Source organism: Pteronotus mesoamericanus, unplaced genomic scaffold (genome assembly GCF_021234165.1).
Source record: "Pteronotus mesoamericanus isolate MK-2021 breed Mesoamerican mustached bat unplaced genomic scaffold, CSHL_Meso_final contig_98, whole genome shotgun sequence".
NCBI classification, from domain to species: Eukaryota; Metazoa; Chordata; class Mammalia; order Chiroptera; family Mormoopidae; genus Pteronotus; species Pteronotus mesoamericanus.
Window position 1 is genome coordinate 8,341,250 of NW_026555295.1, and position 20,151 is coordinate 8,361,400.

General features: G+C 41.4%; 1 protein-coding gene across 1 annotated transcript in view; it reads right to left on the bottom strand.

Moving 5' to 3' along the window:
* Positions 1-11,105: 11,105 nt before the first annotated feature.
* B3GNT2 (UDP-GlcNAc:betaGal beta-1,3-N-acetylglucosaminyltransferase 2) overlaps positions 11,106-20,151 on the bottom strand; it is a 33,765-nt gene continuing 24,719 nt past the window's right edge. The window contains exon 2 of the mRNA XM_054586917.1: positions 11,106-13,684. Coding sequence (XP_054442892.1) covers positions 12,482-13,675 — 1,194 coding nt within the window. The 5' untranslated portion in view covers positions 13,676-13,684 and the 3' untranslated portion in view covers positions 11,106-12,481. The remainder of the gene's footprint in view (positions 13,685-20,151) is intronic.

Sequence of the window (20,151 nt, forward strand, 5' to 3'; positions counted from 1 at the left end):
TATAAGAGGCACCAGCCCTGACTGACCACAGTTAAAATATTTTCTGTCATACAAAAGTCATAGAAAAATATATGACTATGTGAACACTTTGGTAGGGACCCTCCCAGGGCCAAGCAAGGGGCATATACAAGTGAAGGGCCCAGAAACTTGTTTCACTGGCTTCATAGTAAAGTCATCTCTATGAATTTAAGACAAAACACATACAATATGTGAGCAACAAATTATACCAAAACTTAGTGCTTTCAAACCACATACATTTATTATCTCACAGTGTCAGAGGTCAAGAATGTAGGCACAGCTTAGCTGGGACCTCTGGTTCATGGTCTGTCACAAGGGTGCAGTCAAGGTGTGTCGGCCTAGTGTCTGCCAACTGAAGGCTCAACTGGGGAAGGACTGGCTGCTAAGCTCATTCTTGTGACTGCTGGCAGGATTTAGTTCCTTGAAGACTCTTAGACTAATACATCACACTAAGCTGGAAGATGGCCAGAGGCCATGCTCAGTTACTTTGCCACATAGCCTCTCTAACATGGCAGCTTGCTTCATTAAACCCAGCTAGAGAGAGTTTGCTGTTGAGACATTTATAACCTAATCATGGAAGTGACATCTCATTATCTGCTATATTCTGCTGGTGAGAAGCAAGTCACTAAGTTTGGACACAGAAGCTCTAAGAAGCAAGCTGGTCTCTAGAACCATTTTCAGTCTCCCTCTATTGATAGGGACAGTGGGGAAGATACAATCTGTCTGGTTGACCCACAGGGGCAGGAAGCAGGAGTTTCTCTTACGCATTGTGGCCACACGCAGGGCTGGAAATCAGATGCCAGACTGCAGTCCAATGGCTCGTGCTGAGATTCAGGTCTCAAAATGAGTCATCAAATGCAAGACGGGTATCAAAGGACAGATATCAACACTAAGAGCAGAAGCAAATGGGAGTTGGAGGACTGGACGATGAGATTCAGGCAGCCCTTGAGGTCAGTGAATGACTTCTGTGGCTGCGTATTTACCTATCCTCACAGGTAGCTTGGGTCCATGTAAGAGCCCAGGACAAGACAGATAAAAAGACAGTAAAGAGTTAGCAACTACGTGGAATAAATACATCCCTGCTCTTTCTCTCTCTCCTCTCTGGAGAACGTCTGAGTGTCACTCTAACTTTTCTTTTTTCGACAGATATTACCACGTTCATCTATTCATTCATTCAACTCTCTATTGAGCTCCTATTATAGACAAGGTATAAAAGTGAACACAACCGATACCTACCTACCATTATGGAACCTCTCACCTACTTTCACTTGAAAACTGAGTGGAAGAAAACAAAGATTAAATTGAAATTGAATTACTCAATCTAGTAAGTTCAAAATCTTAGGGAAAACACTTTGGAAATCTGAAACTATTATGTAATCACTCACATACTTCTTTCAACAAACATTACCTATGTCCATTCGTTCATTCATTCAACAACTAACTCAGGAGCACCCACCATGGGCAGGAACACAGGTTAACAGGACAGACACACCTTTGCCCTGTGCAACTTCTATTTCAGTGGGTGGGAGACAATACGCAAACAAACCAGTAATTACAAGATAAGGTGGAGGAACCAGACATCAGGCACTAGGGACTCAGGGACAAACAAGACAGACCTGGCCTCTACCCTGTGTGAACTCGTAGTCTAATAGGACAATAGACGAGAAGGCAGCAAAGTGACTGTGCCCAGTAACTTACGCATTTGAAGCAACCAGCTCACTGACAGCCAGGGGTCTCCCGGCATCACAGAATTAGAATTACAGAATTTCAACATCAGAACAGGACTTAGGCCTTTACTGTCTCCAGAACTGTTCCAAGGAAAACTTCCATCCTGGGGGAAAAGCATTAAAAAGACTCTTCTAGTGGGCAGTAAGCCAAATACAGCCTAATGCAAAGGTCCTGTCACTGGTATTGAGAAAACAGTCTGTTTTGGGCAAGATGGAACTGAGGCCCTATCTTACTTTTTTTTCTCTTAGATTCAGTGAAATTTTATTTTTCATAGCAACTTTATTGAGATATGACTCACATATAATTTACCTATTTAAAGTGTACAATTCAATTGATTTTAGTATATTGAGTTGTGCAACCATCACCACAATGAGTTTTAGACCATTTTTATCATCACAAAAAGAAACTGCTTACCCATTTCCCTCCATTACCGCCAAACCCTAGGCAATTATTAACACTGCCTATTTGAAATTAAAAGGTCACACCCTCTATGAGCCTCGTTTTTTTTCACCTAATAACATATCTTCTCAGTAGCCGCACACCTTCATTAACAAACACTGTCACAGGTTTGAGTAAAATACCAGGTTGGAGCTGGGTCAGATTCTGGGATGACAAAGCCTGAGTGAGGCAGCTGATGGAGGCAAGAATTTCTGATGGAGGCAGCAGAGTCAAAAGGTCAGGCTGAAGTCCATGGCTGCAGATTTTGGCAGAGGTTAAACAGCACTGGCACTTCCTGGGCCCTGGTGGCCTTTCATGGCCTCTTTGGAAAACCCAGGGAGACAGTCCCTCATCAGGGTAAAGACTTTAGGGCTTTGCAGTCAGACCTCAAGTATAAATCCTGGCTCCCCACTTGCTAATTCTGTGAACTTGGGCTGATATGAATGATGGGAGGCTCAAGAGTTGGAAAATTTTGGTTTTAGGCCACAGTCAGTAAGCTTAGTAATTAATGCATGTAAAAAGCTATTGTTTTAGGAACTAAAGGCTAACCCATCCTGATTCCAAGAGACCACAAGCAGTTCCACCTTTGTGCCTCATAAGGACTGCAAGCAATCAAGATGGTATCTGAGCCACTGTACTCCAGGGTTAAGAAGTCTACAGCCCAGGACACAGATAATGACCACCGCCGGGGGCACAGATAAAGAATCACCAGTCAATAGATGAAAGAATGCTGCAGCTTTTTATTTTACTAACCTTTTCTCTGAATTCCAAAGCCCTTACCTACACTTTTCTTCTCCCTAGAGAGAGTTAGTTTGACACGTAAGACTGTCTGTTACAGTACAAAACCTGCCATCTTCTCAGATCTCAGGCCATCTGGATAAAATGCCCATAAAGATTCAATTCCTATTTCTGTTTGTTGGTTCTGGTAGTGACGGGCAGCACAAATACAAGCCTGTCCGGTTTCATAACTTTTTAAGCTTCACTTCTCCCATCTGTAAACTGAAGGAGGAAACCAGGACTCGGTGGATCACAGTGCACGCGCACACTGGACTCCTCTCCCTGGGGCTGGAGTGCTTACCCCATAGCCAGATCTCAACATTTCCCACCATGAGGCACAAGGGTCCCATCTCCCCATATCTACCAACACCAAGAGGTTTTCTGGAATAATCACATCCACTATGAAAGCAGGGGACTGTCAGTTGGCTCTTCCCACCTCAGCATTGTGTGCTGCCAGTCCCCAGCTTGCTTTGGCCCAGGGGCATACTGAGCAGCTTGGGGCACAGAACTTGCTATTGAGCATGTGTCCTCTGTCTCCTTCACAGCTGGGCCCGGCTGTGCACCACCCCACCGCAGAGCAGCCAGGAGCTGCACCCAGGCTTCCCCTTCCTGACCATAAGACCCACACAGCACTGAAGCTGCTTTTTGGGATATTTATTTTAAGCTATTTATTAAGAAACAAAAGACTCAGAAAGAACTTTTGAGTCTCCCCTTTCTCCTGCCCAAGAGATTCAGACATAGAAACCTGTTTCGAGAATGTCATCTTAGCTCAGTTTGAATGAACTATGGTAAACAAGAGGGCTTTCAGCAGGGGCCTGTTAGCCAAATACCCATGTCCCGTTATTCCTGAGTCACCTAGCAAGAATATGACTGCCATGTATGTTACCCTCTTCCTCAACTACCTGTACATCACCCATTCTCATGTCTGAAATCTAATACCCCATTCCCCCCTTTCTCCTTTGTCCAAAATATCACATATACCCAATGGTGCCTCACTGTCTTTGAAATTCTCATGCCTATGTGAATTCCCATGCACATGTATTAAAACTTTGATTTTTTTCCTGTTAATCTACCTCTGTCCATTTGGTTATTAGCCCAGCCAGAAGAAATCAGAAGACGGGAAAGTATTAATGCTTCTTTATCCCTCACAGTACCCCGGGGGATACTCAGATGTGCTCAGGCAGATGAGCACAAGGATATCACTGTGGCACTGTTCCTAACAGTGAGAACTGGAGACAGCTTAAATACTTGTCAGGAAAGGAATGTAGAAATTGTAGTATATTAAAAATGTACAGCAGTTAAAGTAAATGATGACCAAACTTTGATGTGTCAACATGGATAGATGTCAAAAAAATAAATAAATGAAGAATGCCAGTTAAAAAGGGCATCTTTCAGGGAAAATTTTTAAATACAGGTTTAAACCAAATGATATATCTCATTTATAGACATATGAACATATACACATATGTATATATTAAAACTATAAAATACGTCAGGAAGACACTTCAGAATAGTGACATGTCTGGATAAGAAATGACAGGAACAAAATTTGAAAGGATACAAGGGGACTTCAATTCTAGTGTTAATTTTTATTTTACAAAAAAATGATTTGAAGCAATATGAAAAATGGTAACAATTTTGTTAAATGTGTTGAGGTAAGAAACATCCAAAACTGTAGAGAATTTTTTAAGAGTTTATTTGAGACAAACTGATGACATGCTGGGAATCAAGTTCTCAAATGCTCCAGAGGACGATAGTTTTGCAGTGTCTTTTATACAATTGGAATTAAGGAGAAAAAAAACAGTAAGGCAAAGAAAGCAAGGTCCAAGATAGTTAACAAGATTATATATTCCCTTCAGGGTAGTATTAAAAAGATGATTACCTCTGGCATTTCAAAGGTGTGTTAACCTAGATGCATAAGAACAATGAACAGGGCTTGCTTACAGCAAAGATAAATCTTTTATACACATGAATACCCATTATGATCTGCCCAGTTAGGAATTTATGACCAGTTCACTTTGTGAGGTTACTTTTCAGACAGATTTATTACAGAACCCTTGTCCACGCATGTATATTTGTTACATTGCTCTTTGCACTTTTCTATGTCTGAAATATTTCACAACAGAAAACAAATCAAATTGAAATGGTATTTATAATATTTAAAAAAAAGACCCACACAGGGGATTCATACCTCACCTTGAACGTGTAGGCAACTAAGCACCTGCCCCTACTCAATCATTTCCCAACCCAGAAACATTTTCTCCCAAGGAACTGGATTCTACATACACACACACACACACACACACACACACACACACACACACACACACACACACACACACACACACACACACACACACCTCTAATACCCGCCACCGTTTTTTCGGTTCTTCACATCACCAGAGCAAACACTTACAAACTTAGCCTGTAAACTAGATCCTGAAAGAAAAGCTATAAACTATCTCAGTTTCCAGATCTGTGCTGAACACACCCTGGGAGAAAGGAAGGACTACTCCCGACCTCCCGTTCCCAAGTTTTCCTACTCAGATTCTTTGACCTAGGACAAGTATATCAACTTCCATCCCTAGCTGCCTGCTTGGAACAAGTAACTTGAAATTGATTTCTCAGGGCAGGAATCTGAAAGCACTCACAGCTGGGCCTAATGTAGAACTCAGTGAAGAAACTAAACATTCATGGTATCATCAGCCAAGACCAAGAAATCCAACTCCAGTGAGCCTAAGCAAAAAGGGAAATACATGGCTGGGAAGCCAGAGGTGGAGGTGGGTCCAGGGCGCAAAGGCTCCCATGTGTCACCACTACTCTCTCCAATCCCCCTTCCTCGTTCCACACGTTGTCCTTCTTCTTCCACTGGTGGGAAGCTTCCCACAGACAGTCTGGGAGCTGGCCTCAGCAGACCCATTCAGCAACCCCAGGGAAGAAGAGAACCCATCTCCCAGCCCAGAGAGGCCTCCAATAGGCTCTGCTGGGTCACATGCCCAACCCTCCAGTCCTGGGGTCTCTGGAGGGCTGGATGGAGGAAAGCATGCTACACAGGCAAAAACAGTACAGTCCTCTACATGACAGCTATTTTCAAACATGGGAACTTTCTCATCTCTGAGTAAAAATAGAGCCCAAATGCTATAAAGTAGGGGAAGAGTCAGGGAGGCCAAGAAAGCTGCCAAGAACAGCTATTCCATAAATAAAGCTCTGTGCTAGAGTAGGACAAGGGATCTCCTGGAAAGCAGTTCACAGCAGGCTGTCCTTGAGCACACTGGCATCTCTGCTCTCAACTACAGGGAACCAAGGTTGTTTTAACTTGGGCATTCTTGCCCATCGTGCAGAGGGTTCTCCCACATTGAACCTTGATGCTTTGTCTACCCGACCTGACTCCTTTTCCACTGTGACTCCTGAAGGTTGCTCAGCACAGCAACCTCACCCCCTTGCCACAGGAAACTCTACCTTCCACAGGAAATCCACCTCTGGCTCAGTCCTGCTTCCAGGCCTCAGCCAAGTGGGCTTTGCCTTGTCCTGGCCCTCCAGGTTCAAAAGGAGAGTGAATATGGGTCCTTGGGTACTGGTCCAGACCTCCACCACGAGGGATATGGGCCTGCTGTGCCCCACTCCCCCAACCAAGGTTACCTCAGAAGCAAACAAAACCTGCAAAGACAGAAGAACCCTTCTTCCTATTAGCATGGTTGTGCCCTTAACCTTGAGTCACAGTAGGGTCTTGCCCCACCCAAACCGCCATGTGCTGACAAGCATTCAGCTCTTCTGTGTCCCTTTTTTTTTTAAAGGCAAGAAGGGAATTCCTCTTGAAGTTTTAAATATTTATTTTTTTAGAGAGGGGAAGGGAAAAGAGAGGGAGAGAAATATCGATGTGCCAGAGAAAGAGATTGGTTGCCTCTTGCACACCCGCAATTGGGGACCTGGCCCACAAACCAAGCACATGCCTTGATTGGGAATCAAACCAGTGGCCTTTTGGATTGCAGGCTGGCGCTCAATCCACTGAGCCACGCCAGCCAGGGGGATCTTCTGTGCCCTTCTTAAGACCACAGATAATTTGGACGAGAGCACTAATGTGAGGAAGTGACCAGTCAGAAGTGGATCAGCATGGGATGCAGAAAATACGGAAGGACCAGTAAAAGTAGCCAGTACCAGAGAAGGGAAACCAGGGACAGAACTGAGATAAGAGCAACAACGATGATTATGAAAAAAAGCCACAGCTACCATTCACTGAACACTGACTACATGCCAGGCTCCAAACAGTTTCCATGCATTAACTCATTTAATTATTGTACAGTTTAAGTGTATAAACTTTTAAATATACCAAAGTCCCTCATGAAGTTTCTTAACTACAAAGAGAAAGATAGTACCTTACAGAGGAGAAACCTCATTCTAATTGTGAGAAAATATCAGACAAGTCAAAACTGAAGGACATTCTACAAGGGCCACTACTCTTCAAAGTATTAGTCATGAAAGGCAAGGAAAGGTTGAAAAATTGCAACAGATTGGAGGAGACCAAGGAAAAATAAATGCTACGTAGGAACTTGAACAGGATGTTAGAACAGAAAATGAATAATAGTGAGAAAAAAATGGTAAGAATCAAATAAGATCTTAGTGCAGGTAACAGAGCTATAGCAGTATCGATTTCCTGTTGTTGGTCAGTCCTATGTTGATTCTGAACATTGTAATACGGCTTTGTAAAATGTTAACATTAGGGAAAGTTAGGTGGAAGTATATAGGTACTCTATCCTATAACTTTCCTTTAAGTCAAAAATTCAAATTTTAAATTTTAAAATTACTTTTAAACTTGTTTTCTAAGGGCAAAATTCTCCAAACAAGTCAATCCCATCTCAGAGGGGTAACTTGTTAGGTCTACCAGCAATGAAAAATGTTCAAACTTTGGAAAGAGCAGAAAATACTTTCAATTGTCTGCCATATTGTTAAAAGTCTGCCACAGCTGTGTTTTTTTTAAATTGCTTTAGCTGTCCTTATTGGTTGGGCAGGTACTCAGTTACAGGGAGGGTGCTAGCTCTCATTTCAGTAAGCATCTTCTGGAGGTGTGACTGACAAGACAGGCTGCCTCCTACAATGAAATGTTCCTCCCCCAGCCTCACGTGGCAGCAGGTGCTCAGTGTGATTGTTCTGCCATCTGTCTTGTTCTTCAATCCAGGAAGACTTCGTAAGATACTGCTCTAGCTTTCGTTGACAATGCATCACAACTCCTCCTTCTACATTCCTTCCATGGTGACTCACTTTTGGAGGATTTTGCAACCAAATAAAGGCATTTCCCACCAACTTGAAGCCATTCAACTTTATCCCCAAATTCCACCACCCATTTCTCATATCCCACAAGGGGGAAAATGAGAAATTATTGCTATTTTGCCCACATTTGATTATTTTTTCTTTGTTCTTTTCCAAGTTTCTCCCATCTCACCAGCCAGGAGGATAACAGCAGATGAGAGGCTGCCGAATATGCAGCTCTGGCCTCCTAGCTGACCGCAGCACTGGGATGGGGTTCGTTCCTCTTCAAAGGTTCCCATGAACAAAACAGGTAGTACTTGTCCCTTGTTACTGTGCTGGATGTTGGCACCTGTTATATGAGTCCTTTCTGCTAGGCCCCTACGAGCCTGTCCCTTGGCTGTCTTTGTCATGTTCCAACAAAGTTCTGTTTTCATTTTCTTCTCTCCACCCCACAGGCTGGAAAATAAATTATCCAATTATTAGTTAACACCTCACATCTGTGCACATTTTGCAGCAAGATGGGGCAAGTGGGAAAAGGCATTCTAAGCCCAGTGCCTTGGACCCTTAACAAGAGGAGAAAGAGACTGGAGGACCATTGATTCAAAGAAGGTAAGAGCTGGGCTTTTCTCTAATGTACAGGGAGATCTTGGGGAGGGCCAGACTGAGGCTGGGAGGGCCTGGCCACTTCCTGCCCACCTAGGAAAGTTTTGGCAGCTGAAGGAGTGCTGTCTGGGCAGGGTTGGGTATCTGTAAAAGAGCCCCAGGGCCCCTTCCAAAGGCCACCTCCCTGGCTACTGAGCTCTGCACAGAAGGCAGTGTGGAGGACAGGGCTTAGGTGATAAGCAGGAAGAGAATGTTAATTGAAGACAAGCTGGGTAAATACTGGTCACAGGATGGTAGGTTTCCAGGGCAATGAGTGAGCCCTTGCTAACACTTAGGACGCAAGTTCACCTGGCTTACTGCTTGAGAGGATGAAAGTGCACTCCCCTGATGCTGGGCAGCTGTCAGAAAGTTGCAAGCACCTTTGTTTCACCACCAGGCCCTCACTTAGAAATAAGCCCTTGGAATAAAATCAAATTAAAAATTTTACATTGCTACTTCACTGCAATCAATACAACGCCTTTTACAGTGCACAATGCACAGGAAGAAAGCAACTGCCAAAGCTCAAAGCCACCACAGTTGCTTGGATGAAAATTCCTAAACACAGAAAGCGAGAGAAGAGAAGCAAGGAAATACATCTAAACAGGATTCCACCTTTCAACTTAAGGGTGTATGTCATTGAAATACAGTATTTGTGTATTATTGTGTGCATATATACACAAGAATGTTGTATTTGTTATTCTAAGATAGAACCTTTCATATTTTAACATCTCTGCAATTGAGCCACATCTTACATTTGAAATAAATCATATTGAATTGGCAGTTTTTTAGTGGTATATAAAAGTACTGCATCTTAAAATTAGTAAGAATGATAATTCACATACAAAGTGATAAGATTTGGGGGGCTCCCTAAAGACAGAAGGGTCTCATTCATGGCCTCTATCTTTCAAGATACAGTATCATGGGCAAAAAAATATTTCTAGTGTATCACTTTAAAATCTGAATGAATCAGGATAATAGATTAATTTTTCAGATTTATTTTCAATGTTACTAAAGTTCATCAAAATTATTTGGCAGATGTTCCTAGCAGATAAAGAGTAAAATCAATATAGAATTAACATTAAGGGAAAACTTAATTTATCCAATAATCTCAACAGCCTAGCGCATAATGTATTTGTTTTTCCGTTCCAAATAAGAATTTTTACTTCATCTGACATTTTTCATATGAAGGTAAATCACAGAGAAGTTAACTTTTGGCTCAAGGCTTCTTTTTTTTTCTGCTTTCCTGGAAGTGAAAATAAGTCACCCTTTGCCTTAACAATGCAGTCTCCCTTTCTGCATAAGAGCCAATACAAACTAGAACATCAAATATTCCAGACCATTATCAATCAGGAGTATTAAGGTAGGAGATAGTCACATTTTCAGTGTCTTTAATTCTGAAATCTATTTCCAAATATGGCTTAAAATATTCCCTCAACTTCCTGCCCTTCTTTTCCATTCTCCTTCATCCAACTCAAGAATAAAGATGGGTAGCTCTGGCCAAGTGGTTCAGTCGGTTAGAGTGTCATCCCATACATCAAAAAGTTGTAGGTTCGAAGGCCCAAGCCTATCAGTCTTCAAACCCACATACACTATGAGTCTGTAATTGTTCATATATGGCCTCAACATTCCCAGCAGGACAGGGCAGTCTGCTAAATGTTCTCATAGCACTTATCCCTTCTGTTTTTTGAGCTTCCTCAAATGTCTACTTGTTCTTAATTGACAATTAGCAATTTATTCTCAGCATGAATCTAGGTGAGGAACTTGGGTGGTAAAGGCTGCCTCTTCCTTCTGTCCTTTCCTCCCTCCCTTGATTTTCATTATTTGATTTGAGAGAGAGAGAGAGAGAGAGAGAGAGAAAGGGTGGGGGGAGAGACATGGATTTATTCTTCCACTTATTTGTGTCTTCATTGGATGATTCTTGTGTGTGTACTGACCAGGATCGAACCTGCAACCTTGGTGTAGCAGGATAACTGAGCTACCTGGCCAGGCAGGCTGCCTCTATATTTCATCACTGTGGATACAAACCCCAAAGTGGACATGGTTTAGGATAACACAATTTTTTAAAAAAATGCTGCTCCATTTTCTAGTTAAATTCTTTATATTCACTGAAAGCATAAATAAATAGTCATACTCCTCTTTTAAAGACTTGAATTGGGAAAGCACTTTTAAGAATTTGAAATGTGAAGATAGATGACCCATTGGGACACAGAAAAAGTTATAGTTCAGTATCACTATAATAGTTTCTGGGGAGTGGCCTCTTTGGAGAAAGTGTAATCAAATACAGAAAGAAAAAAAAAATATAGATTACAACCCATTATACATGACAATTAAAAATACGACTTTATTTTCACCTTCTTACAGTCCCCAGAATTACATTTGGTTAAGAATCCTGATCTCTATAAACACAAATAAAAATTTAAGAAAGCATGTTTTAAGATGGTATATATAAGCAACAGTTTGGCAGAATTTTGTCAACTCTAGCAGTTCACAGCTCTCCAAAAAATGAATTCTAAAATTGAAAAATAACAGCTTTATTGAACATATTTTACACCTTACATTTAAAATACCATGCTCTAGTTAAATATTTTATCAACAACAGTGTATACAAATAAAACATTACACAAAATATATTTAAGAAAATGTTTTGGTCATTGATCTTAACAATAAATAAAAATACAGGCACTTCTACACTGAGACAGGGAAGCAGTCACTACTCAGAATAATTTTGTATAAGCAACACGTGAAGATATGGCAAGAATAGAATTCTAGAGAAACCACTCATGAAAAGGTCTGCCACTTCAATCTTTTCATTTCACGTTCAAAAGTTACATATGCTTTTCTGGTCGACATTAAAAAATCATAAACACAATATGATTGCCAGTGTCAACTCAATCTTTAGTTGGCCATTATGGAATCATACTAGTTATTTGCAAATACTAAAAATAGACTACTACTACGATACCATCCAGCAAACCAAATACAAGAACAGTTATTATGTTTCTGTATTACAATCTCTTTATTATGACCAAAACAAGATAAACTGGATAATACAGTGATTCTCATTTTTCAAAACTAACTGATTGTATTAACACAAGAAAATACTGCTGGGGTGGCAGAAAATGTTGACGGAAGTCAATTTCTCTAGACAACTTAAAAAATGCATCCAAATTAAAAAAAAAAACAACTTTTATTCCATTTCACAAAAACTGTTCAACGATGTGTAACAAATCATTTGTAGCCAATAGGTTTATAAACACTTAAATTGCAGATTATTCATTCATTATAATGGAAAGTAGGAATATCACCATATTAGGGGAAAAAGAAAAATAACTTAAAACAGCCAAATTCCAAAAACTTATTATTTCAGGTAAGAAGGGGCAAATTAGAAAATAATGACAACTAACGAGGAGGAAGAATCAGAACCAACTATCCTGCCATATCCTTCTCTAAAAATTACGCTCTTCTGCTTTCCCTCTTCAGAAAGTACCACATTGAAGGGTTTAGAGACCCTTAAATAGATACCACTTACGAAGGCAATTTTGATGGTTAAATGCATAAATTACCCCTAATGAGAAGACACAAAGTGGGAACTATCCAAGATATGTCTTTCTATGAAAAATTATTTGTATATATTTTAGCAATTTAAATGAGCATTTTGCAACCGAGACCAAATATCAATCATCTCTTGAGGTTTTCTACTATGTACTAACATCAAATCTAGATAGGAGCAAATGTTATTCCTTTTTTTCTCTTCTATATCAAATGTCTTGAAGCCTTTGTGTTTCTCTGGAACGAGGCCAAGTTTCTGAAGGCACATTCCAGTATAAACATCATCAATGGGGTAGAGAAAGACCTGGTCAGTTACACGGTACAGCCTCAGAGCCAGGTGGCCAGAATAGAGGAATCCACCTCCCCCAGCATAAGGCGGGTAGACACCAGTGTAAACAACTTCTGGGATGTAGTATTTCAGTTTCTTATCCCGATGAGGTCCAGCGTTGTGGATCACATCACCTATAAACAAGTCTTTGGCTTTGTTTTTGGATAAGCTATTCAAGTAATTCAGGATATGATGGGTATTCACAAAAACATCATCATCACCCTTAAACACGAACTCGGCGTTTGGGCAGGAAGTGTTCACCCATCTGAGAAAGAGTACTTCTTTCAGGGACAAGTTGAAGAAAGTGTCTCTGTAGTTCCACATAAGAATGTCTTGGTGCTTCTCACTCTCAAATTTCAGCATATCTGAAAGATCAGGATGGTTGTCCTCTGGGGGTGTCTGGCCCAGTAGGAAGACACGCACGACTGTCTGGTTCCCAATGTTGGTTTCTCTGCCCCAAGATTCCCGAATTGCTTGCCTTCTAGCGAAATGTGGAGTGAGGGACTTAATTGCCAGCAGTAAGAAGGGTTTCTTTACACACTTATCTGGTTGATCTATAAGCAGTGAATAATTTCGACATCTCAAATACAGCAGAAAGTCTTTAAACCTGTCCGGCAAATTACTGAAACCTGAAACTACAGATGTGACCCTCAGGTCAGGTTCACAATAATTCAGATGGCTTATATTGGAAAACCCATACAGTTCGCCTGTATGGTTTGCCAACATGCTCAAAATGGGATTATACCTCCTGTTCAGCTTCTCTTGTTCCCGGTTCCAATATGCCACGGGAAGGTCAGAAGTCTTCCAGAACTTTTCTTTGGGTATTATCACTTCCCCCTTTCCATTTTTTTCTTGGTTACTGCTTTTGGAGACTTCCACAATCAAATAAATGAAGACATTTACCATCATCAGGATACCCAGCAACTTTATTTTCCGACGTCCAACACTCATTTCTCATATCTGGAACAAAAGGGAGGAGCATTGTATTAATTGAATAATTATTAATCTGCATTTGCTCACATATATCATTTGCCTCTTTGTTGTTACCTTCCTTGGAAGAGTGAGATAGAACACAGACTCTAGACTTTCATGGCCTAGGTTCAAATCTTGGCTCTACCATTCTAGCTTTGTGACCTCAGGCATGTTGTATAACTGAAGTCTCAGCTTCTCCATCTATGAAATGGAGATAATAACCCACTTCATGGGATGGGTGTGAGGCCTACATGATTTTACATGAAAAGCTTTTAAAACAGTGGCTGGCCCACTGCAAGCAGCATATAAGTAGCTGTTAACATTGTGGCTGTTTTAGACACCCGAAGGCAGAAATATGCATTTACTAAATAACCTCACAGCTGTTCGACTTCCTTGCTTACAAGGACTCATACAAACCAGTGTGCTGCAAACTGATTTGCCCACAATTCATAATAACAAATACATTGTACATTGTAATCCAATACACACATAACTTTAGAGTGGGGCAAAAGTAGGTTTATAGTTGTGAGTATGCAAAACAAAGTTTATTCTTGTATTATTATTTATTAATGATTGTGTTACTTTCTATATAAACTGTAAACCTACTTTTGCCTCACCCTGTATTTATAGGTGTTGCAATACACATAGTTCCATGTAATTCACTCCAATTTTTTATTTTATTCTATTTCATTTTTTAAAAAGCGGTGGTCCCAACCCTGAATTGTTTCCCAACCCACCATTTCATGGATTACAAAACAAAGGCTGAGAGATTACGACAGTTGCCCAGGATTGAAGAGCCGGGAGGTGAAAGAGCCACAAACCACACTAAGTGTTCATATACCAGCTTTATCCTAATATCCAAAAACTGGCAAAAACCCAAAAACCATCAACAGAAGAATAAATTATCAAACTGTGGTATGTTCATATGATAGAATAACCCCCAGCAATAAAAAGAAAACTATTGCCACTGGCAACAAGAGTTCATTATGCCATTCACGTCAGGTTCAAAAAGGCAAAATTAATCTAGGTCCTAGATATCTGAAAGTGATGGGGTAGAGGTCTGGTCTGGAGAGAAGCATGGGGGAATGTTCTAGAGTGTAGAAATGTATTATGTATGTCTTCATCGGAATGAGAATTTCATGGGAGTATACATTTGTCAAAACTCAAAGTGTATACTTAATATCTCTGCTGTTTATAGAAAAAGAGAAATGAAAACGACATTTTAATGAAATATCAAAAGGCCAAGAACAGATTTCAGTCTGCAGCCAATAGAAGAACAAAGAAAGAATAATGACATGGTTTGCTGGGGATATAATTCCAGAGTTCTGACACTGCTGAGACAGATGACCTACACAAAAATAACCATTTAGATAAGCTTGACATTAAAAGACAAACCAAAAAAGTGGAATGGCAATACATTGTAAAAAAAATTTCAGATTAATTCTATGACTGAGTCTTTATGCTTATAAAAGAAGCCCAAAGTAGTATTGCATCCCAAGCACTGTGTATTATCTAGCTTGATACAGTAAACCTATGAAGTAGGTGTTATTCCTTTTATTCATACTTTATGTCTGAGAAAACTGATTTAAAGAGCTAGCTGGGTTAAGGGCAGAGCTGGAATTCCAGCCAAAGTGATGGGGTACCAAGGCCACTGTGTCCACTCTTCTCCAACCTCTAAAACTAGGTCATGGGACTATTTTTTTAATCATGGGTAGTGTTTACTTAAAAAAAAAAAAAAAAGGTTAAGAACATTTTTAAGTTCACTGGGTTCAAACAAACAGCCCCAAGGTAGAAGAAGGATCTGTCCTGCTGAGAATGCCGTGCAGTTATTACACATTGAACAGCCCAGATCAATTCATCAGAAGCCCCAAGTTATTTTCTGTCTCTTAAAATCTGTTTAGTGATCCTACTCTAATTGCTTGTATTTACCACTGCTAAATAGCTTTGTTTATGGACATATACGTAAAAAGTGTTTTTAAAAGATAAGCCCCTACTCCCCCCAGGCCTCTGCACATCTAGAGAGTATGACAGATAAAGTTGACCTGTGTGCCCTCTGCTCGCCCAAGTGCAGACTCCCACCACCGCCCCCTTTCTCTCCCCACTTCACCATTACCCACCTCCACCCTGCAAGCTCCCACCTTGGAGCTACCAAGAAAAGGCCCTCTTAAACAGAGGGCCAGAGAAGGTAATAAAAAAAAAAAAAAGACATTTCTGACTCCTTAACTACATTTTTAAAGGACCCCAAGTCACCTACAGCCTGAACAATTCAAAATGTCCATCCCTAAGTCAAAGGTCCAAACCCTCCTTTGGTCAGGTCATTTCAAAGGAGCTTCTGGGCAAACCCTTTGAGCAAACTGAAGGTGCGAGTCCAGTACACCTTTGCTATGGGCCTTACTTACAGGGATAAGAGAACTCAAATGGACACCAAGAATGAATTTCCATGAATATTTCATATAGTTAGAAGCATTAGTCATCTCTTTAGAAAATGAATCACTGATAGTTTTAAGCTTTTTTGGGGGGATGGGGGAGGGGAGAGAGTGGCTTCCAGATTTGAAGCTAACACTTTTCAAAAACAATTCTCTCTAAATTGGGATAACTCTCCTAAAGCTAAAGTAGCACTTGACCCAGTATCTTGGACCTCTAGGTCTTAGGCTCTTCATATGAACAGGTTAGAAAAAGGGCAACGAGGAAAGGTATGAGGGTGAATAGAGAAAGACCACAATGAGAAAAAAGATCAGGAAGGGTACTCAGGAAAAGCAGCATGCACTTTGAACAGCTAACTACTTGGCAGAAATTTTCAACTCAGAAGAGGAATAATGAGTATCAGTAGACTAGCCCTGAAATTCTAAGGTAAAGGAGGACAGCTTAAGGAAAAAAAGGGGAGTACAGTACTAAGTTAATTTTCCTAGGAAAAGATTCAGGGTGAATATGTGAGATGATTCTAGATAAAAGCCAGCTGTGAATCCAGGTTATGGGGGCAAGGCCATGGATATCTGGGCTCAGCCAGAACCATCTGAAGAGAGGGCTGAAGTGCCTATCACGGAAAGCATAGATCCTTCTTTTGGGAATACTTTGAGGAATACCGTGGGCTCGCTGACCCCGGCCAAGATTTCCAACTTCATTCACTGCAATTCAGGATTTTATTTCCACGATCAAGACCCAGACAGGGCCTCCCATCACCTCAGCTAAGACAGGCCTTTGTAGCTCTCAAAGGAATACCATCCTCACTTTGTGTATGCTCAAGGATTCATCTGCAGAGCCTTTTCCTGCCCATTTCTCATTTGCATCCCTTAAGGGAAGGTGAGAGGATAGCACTTTACCAGTGAGAAAAATGGAGGCTCAGAGCTGCCTAAATGTAACATACGCCTCAAGTTACAAGATCTCTTTGGATCTCCTCCTTTCTCATTAAGGTACGTCCAGGCCAACACAGAAGGCCCTGGTCTAGATCAACAGTGAAGTCTCAGGGCTGGCCCAAGACTGAAAAGACCCAAGGCTCAGGGTCATGGTACATTTGATGTTACCAAGACTCTCCAAAAAAGGGAAACTGGGACTACCTAGAAGCACCTACCCCCTTCTGAGAGTGACCCAGCCGTCCTTGTCCAAATTTCCAAATGCGCAGCTGGAGCTAACTCTTACCACTACTTGCTAAAGGGCACTCCTTTCCAACCAATCTGAGAAGGAAGGATGGGAAAACCGAGATTCTCAATTGTACATATCCATCAAGTTTAAATGTCATCTTTCATTTGGGAACTGGGCACAGTTCCTCGCATGAGAACTCTGCTTTTAGCAGACTCTTACCACAAACCAAAGTTCATGGAAAGGAGGATAGAGCAGTGACCCCATAAAAATATCTGTGGGAAAAAGCTCTCTGAATATCAGACTAAACAGTCCCATTGCAGACATAAAACCAATTCTGTGTCCTTTTTTGAGCAGGATGCTATTCAATACATTACTTAAGAAGAATTTGAGTAAGAAAGTTTCCCCAACACTGTGGAAGATGTTACACAACCCTCACTGTGAAACAGAATTTTTACTGTGAGTAACAGAAATAGGAGAAAATGCCATGTACAAAGAACAAAGAATGTCCTTAGCTTTTCACCTTGTGCTTGGGCACGGAGTCTCCCCAGTAAGGACTGAACAGTGCTGAAATTTCTAAAACACATCAGCTGATTGGGTTTGTTTAATGAAAACCAACTTTCTCTCCTTTATTTTGTAATTAAAATATTTAGAAAAACAAGATAGAGACAGAAAAACATACTGTTTAGCTGAAAATGGATTACAAAATAGTACAGACTATGTGAAAATCCAGATAAATACCACAGAAAAACAAAACCAGTTTCATCAGGGTACTAGGATTACAGGCTATTTTAATGCTCTTTAATGCTTCTGCACCATCTCTCTCCTTGCACAGCCACTGCCACATACATCTAGACTGCCTGGGATGGGTGTGGGAGCACACTACACAAAACTCCTGATTCTGTGTTCTCATTTTTGTAGCCCACATCGCTCACCTGTGTCATGGCTTCACAGAGTACCACAGGCGTGCCACCACTGTGCTGGACCCTGCAGTGTTCAGCAGAGGCTCTGTCACATCCATCCCTAGATCGCCTGCACACCTTTCCTTGGGTCTATGCTGCTTGCCTGAAGCCCTCTACTAGGAGGATTCCTAAAAACAGTAGTAAAATATGAACATCTGCTTTATTATAATAAATACTCATGTACCTGCCAGGTACTTGCCCTCCTATGAGGCAGTCACACAGAACTTGCCCAAGGTCACATATCTGGTAAATGGCAGAGCCAGAATTTAAACCCAAGCTGTTCAGCTCCAGAGTAAGAGGTTTAAACCGTGATGCCAGTGAATGCTTGTGCACAGGATTATGACTAAAGGAACTAAAGGGATGCAAGTCTTTTTTTCAAAGATTCACCTTCTTTAAAAGTATTAAATGTTTTGTTTCTTTTTTAAAAAAGGTTTCATTTATTTATTTTTTAGACAGAGAAGAAAGGGGGAGAAAGAGAGGGAGAGAAACATCAGTGTGTGGTTGTCTCTCACGCACCCCCTACTGGGGACCTAGCCCACAACCCAGGCATGTGCCCTGACTGGGAATCGAACCAGTGACCCTTTGGTTCGCAGGCCTGTGCTCAATCCACCGAGCCATATTGGCCAGAGCTGAAAGTATTAAATATTTTAAAGCTTTGTACATTCTAACTGACAAAACTACCATGAGTCAAAGTTAGATATGGGAGGCACAGTGGTATCATAAGTAGCATTTATTTAATTGAACACTCTATGGCCCAAGCTCTGGGCAAAACACCCCGCATACCTCATTTTATCTCCCAATATGCAGTCCCTCTACATATGTTTCACTCACAGACACTACTGCCCTGGGAAGCACTGAAGAGAATGATCCTAAAAGTCTCCCTCCACTTCCGAAAGCACAATAAACAATGAAGCAAAGTGCTGGCCAGAAGACACTTTAATATGGCCATCAACAGCCACAAAGACTCATTCTCACAAAACTCCTGAGTCAGGGATGGACACCACCCACGATGGGGCTCCAGCAAGTTAGATAGGTAGCCATGGGTAGCTAGTCAGAGACAGAGCCAGCAACCACACCCAGACCCTCAAGTACCGAAGTTAAGGATAAAAGAAAGGCAGAACCTTCTTGTAATTACAAAATCAAGTGACCAGGTACCTCCATCCAGTCAGCATGAGGCAAGCAGGCTGGAAATCCAAGCTGATTCGACCACAGGAGGCTGCGCTAGCAGCGTCCGTGTCCATGGGGTCCTGCTTCCTGACCACTTTCTTGCACAAATCTGACACAAAAACCCTCAAAGAGGAGAAGAGTCTAAGCCAGATGCCATGTCATGGGGGAAGGGGAACCAGGCTCACTCTTTGGAGAACTTGTCTATCATTCTCCCTGTCCCCTGTTCTTCCCCACCCTCCAGGATCTTGGCCAGAGTGCCTTTCCTAAATATCCTTTCCTACCAGGCTGCTTCCATCTGTTGCCTGGCCCTTACCAGGTTCTGCTCAGATGAACAGAGACAGGGACAGTTGGCAGTTAAGTGGTTCTCAGGGAGAGAACAGCTTCTAGCACACAAGGCAGACAGTAGGTGACAAGGTTCGAATGAGGTAACTCAGTTGGACCTGAGAGCGCGGCCATACCTAGGGCTTGTTTCTTAATAGAAACAAGAAGCCTGGTCTTGGTTCTTGCCAAGCCTGGGGCACAGCCCCAAGACTGGCCTCACAACCTCATCTAGAGATTGGGATGAAGTGAGATCGTGTGTCTGACTCTGCTTTCTGGTCTGTAAGTCTTGGAAGCAGATAAATTCAAGGAATTTTGTTCGTTGTCATTACTAGTACCCTTCATGTTCAAAATTAAAAGTACATAAAATGAATCTGTTCATCTGCACATCCCCACAGGTGACATCATACGTCAAAGTATCTGGCAGGACAT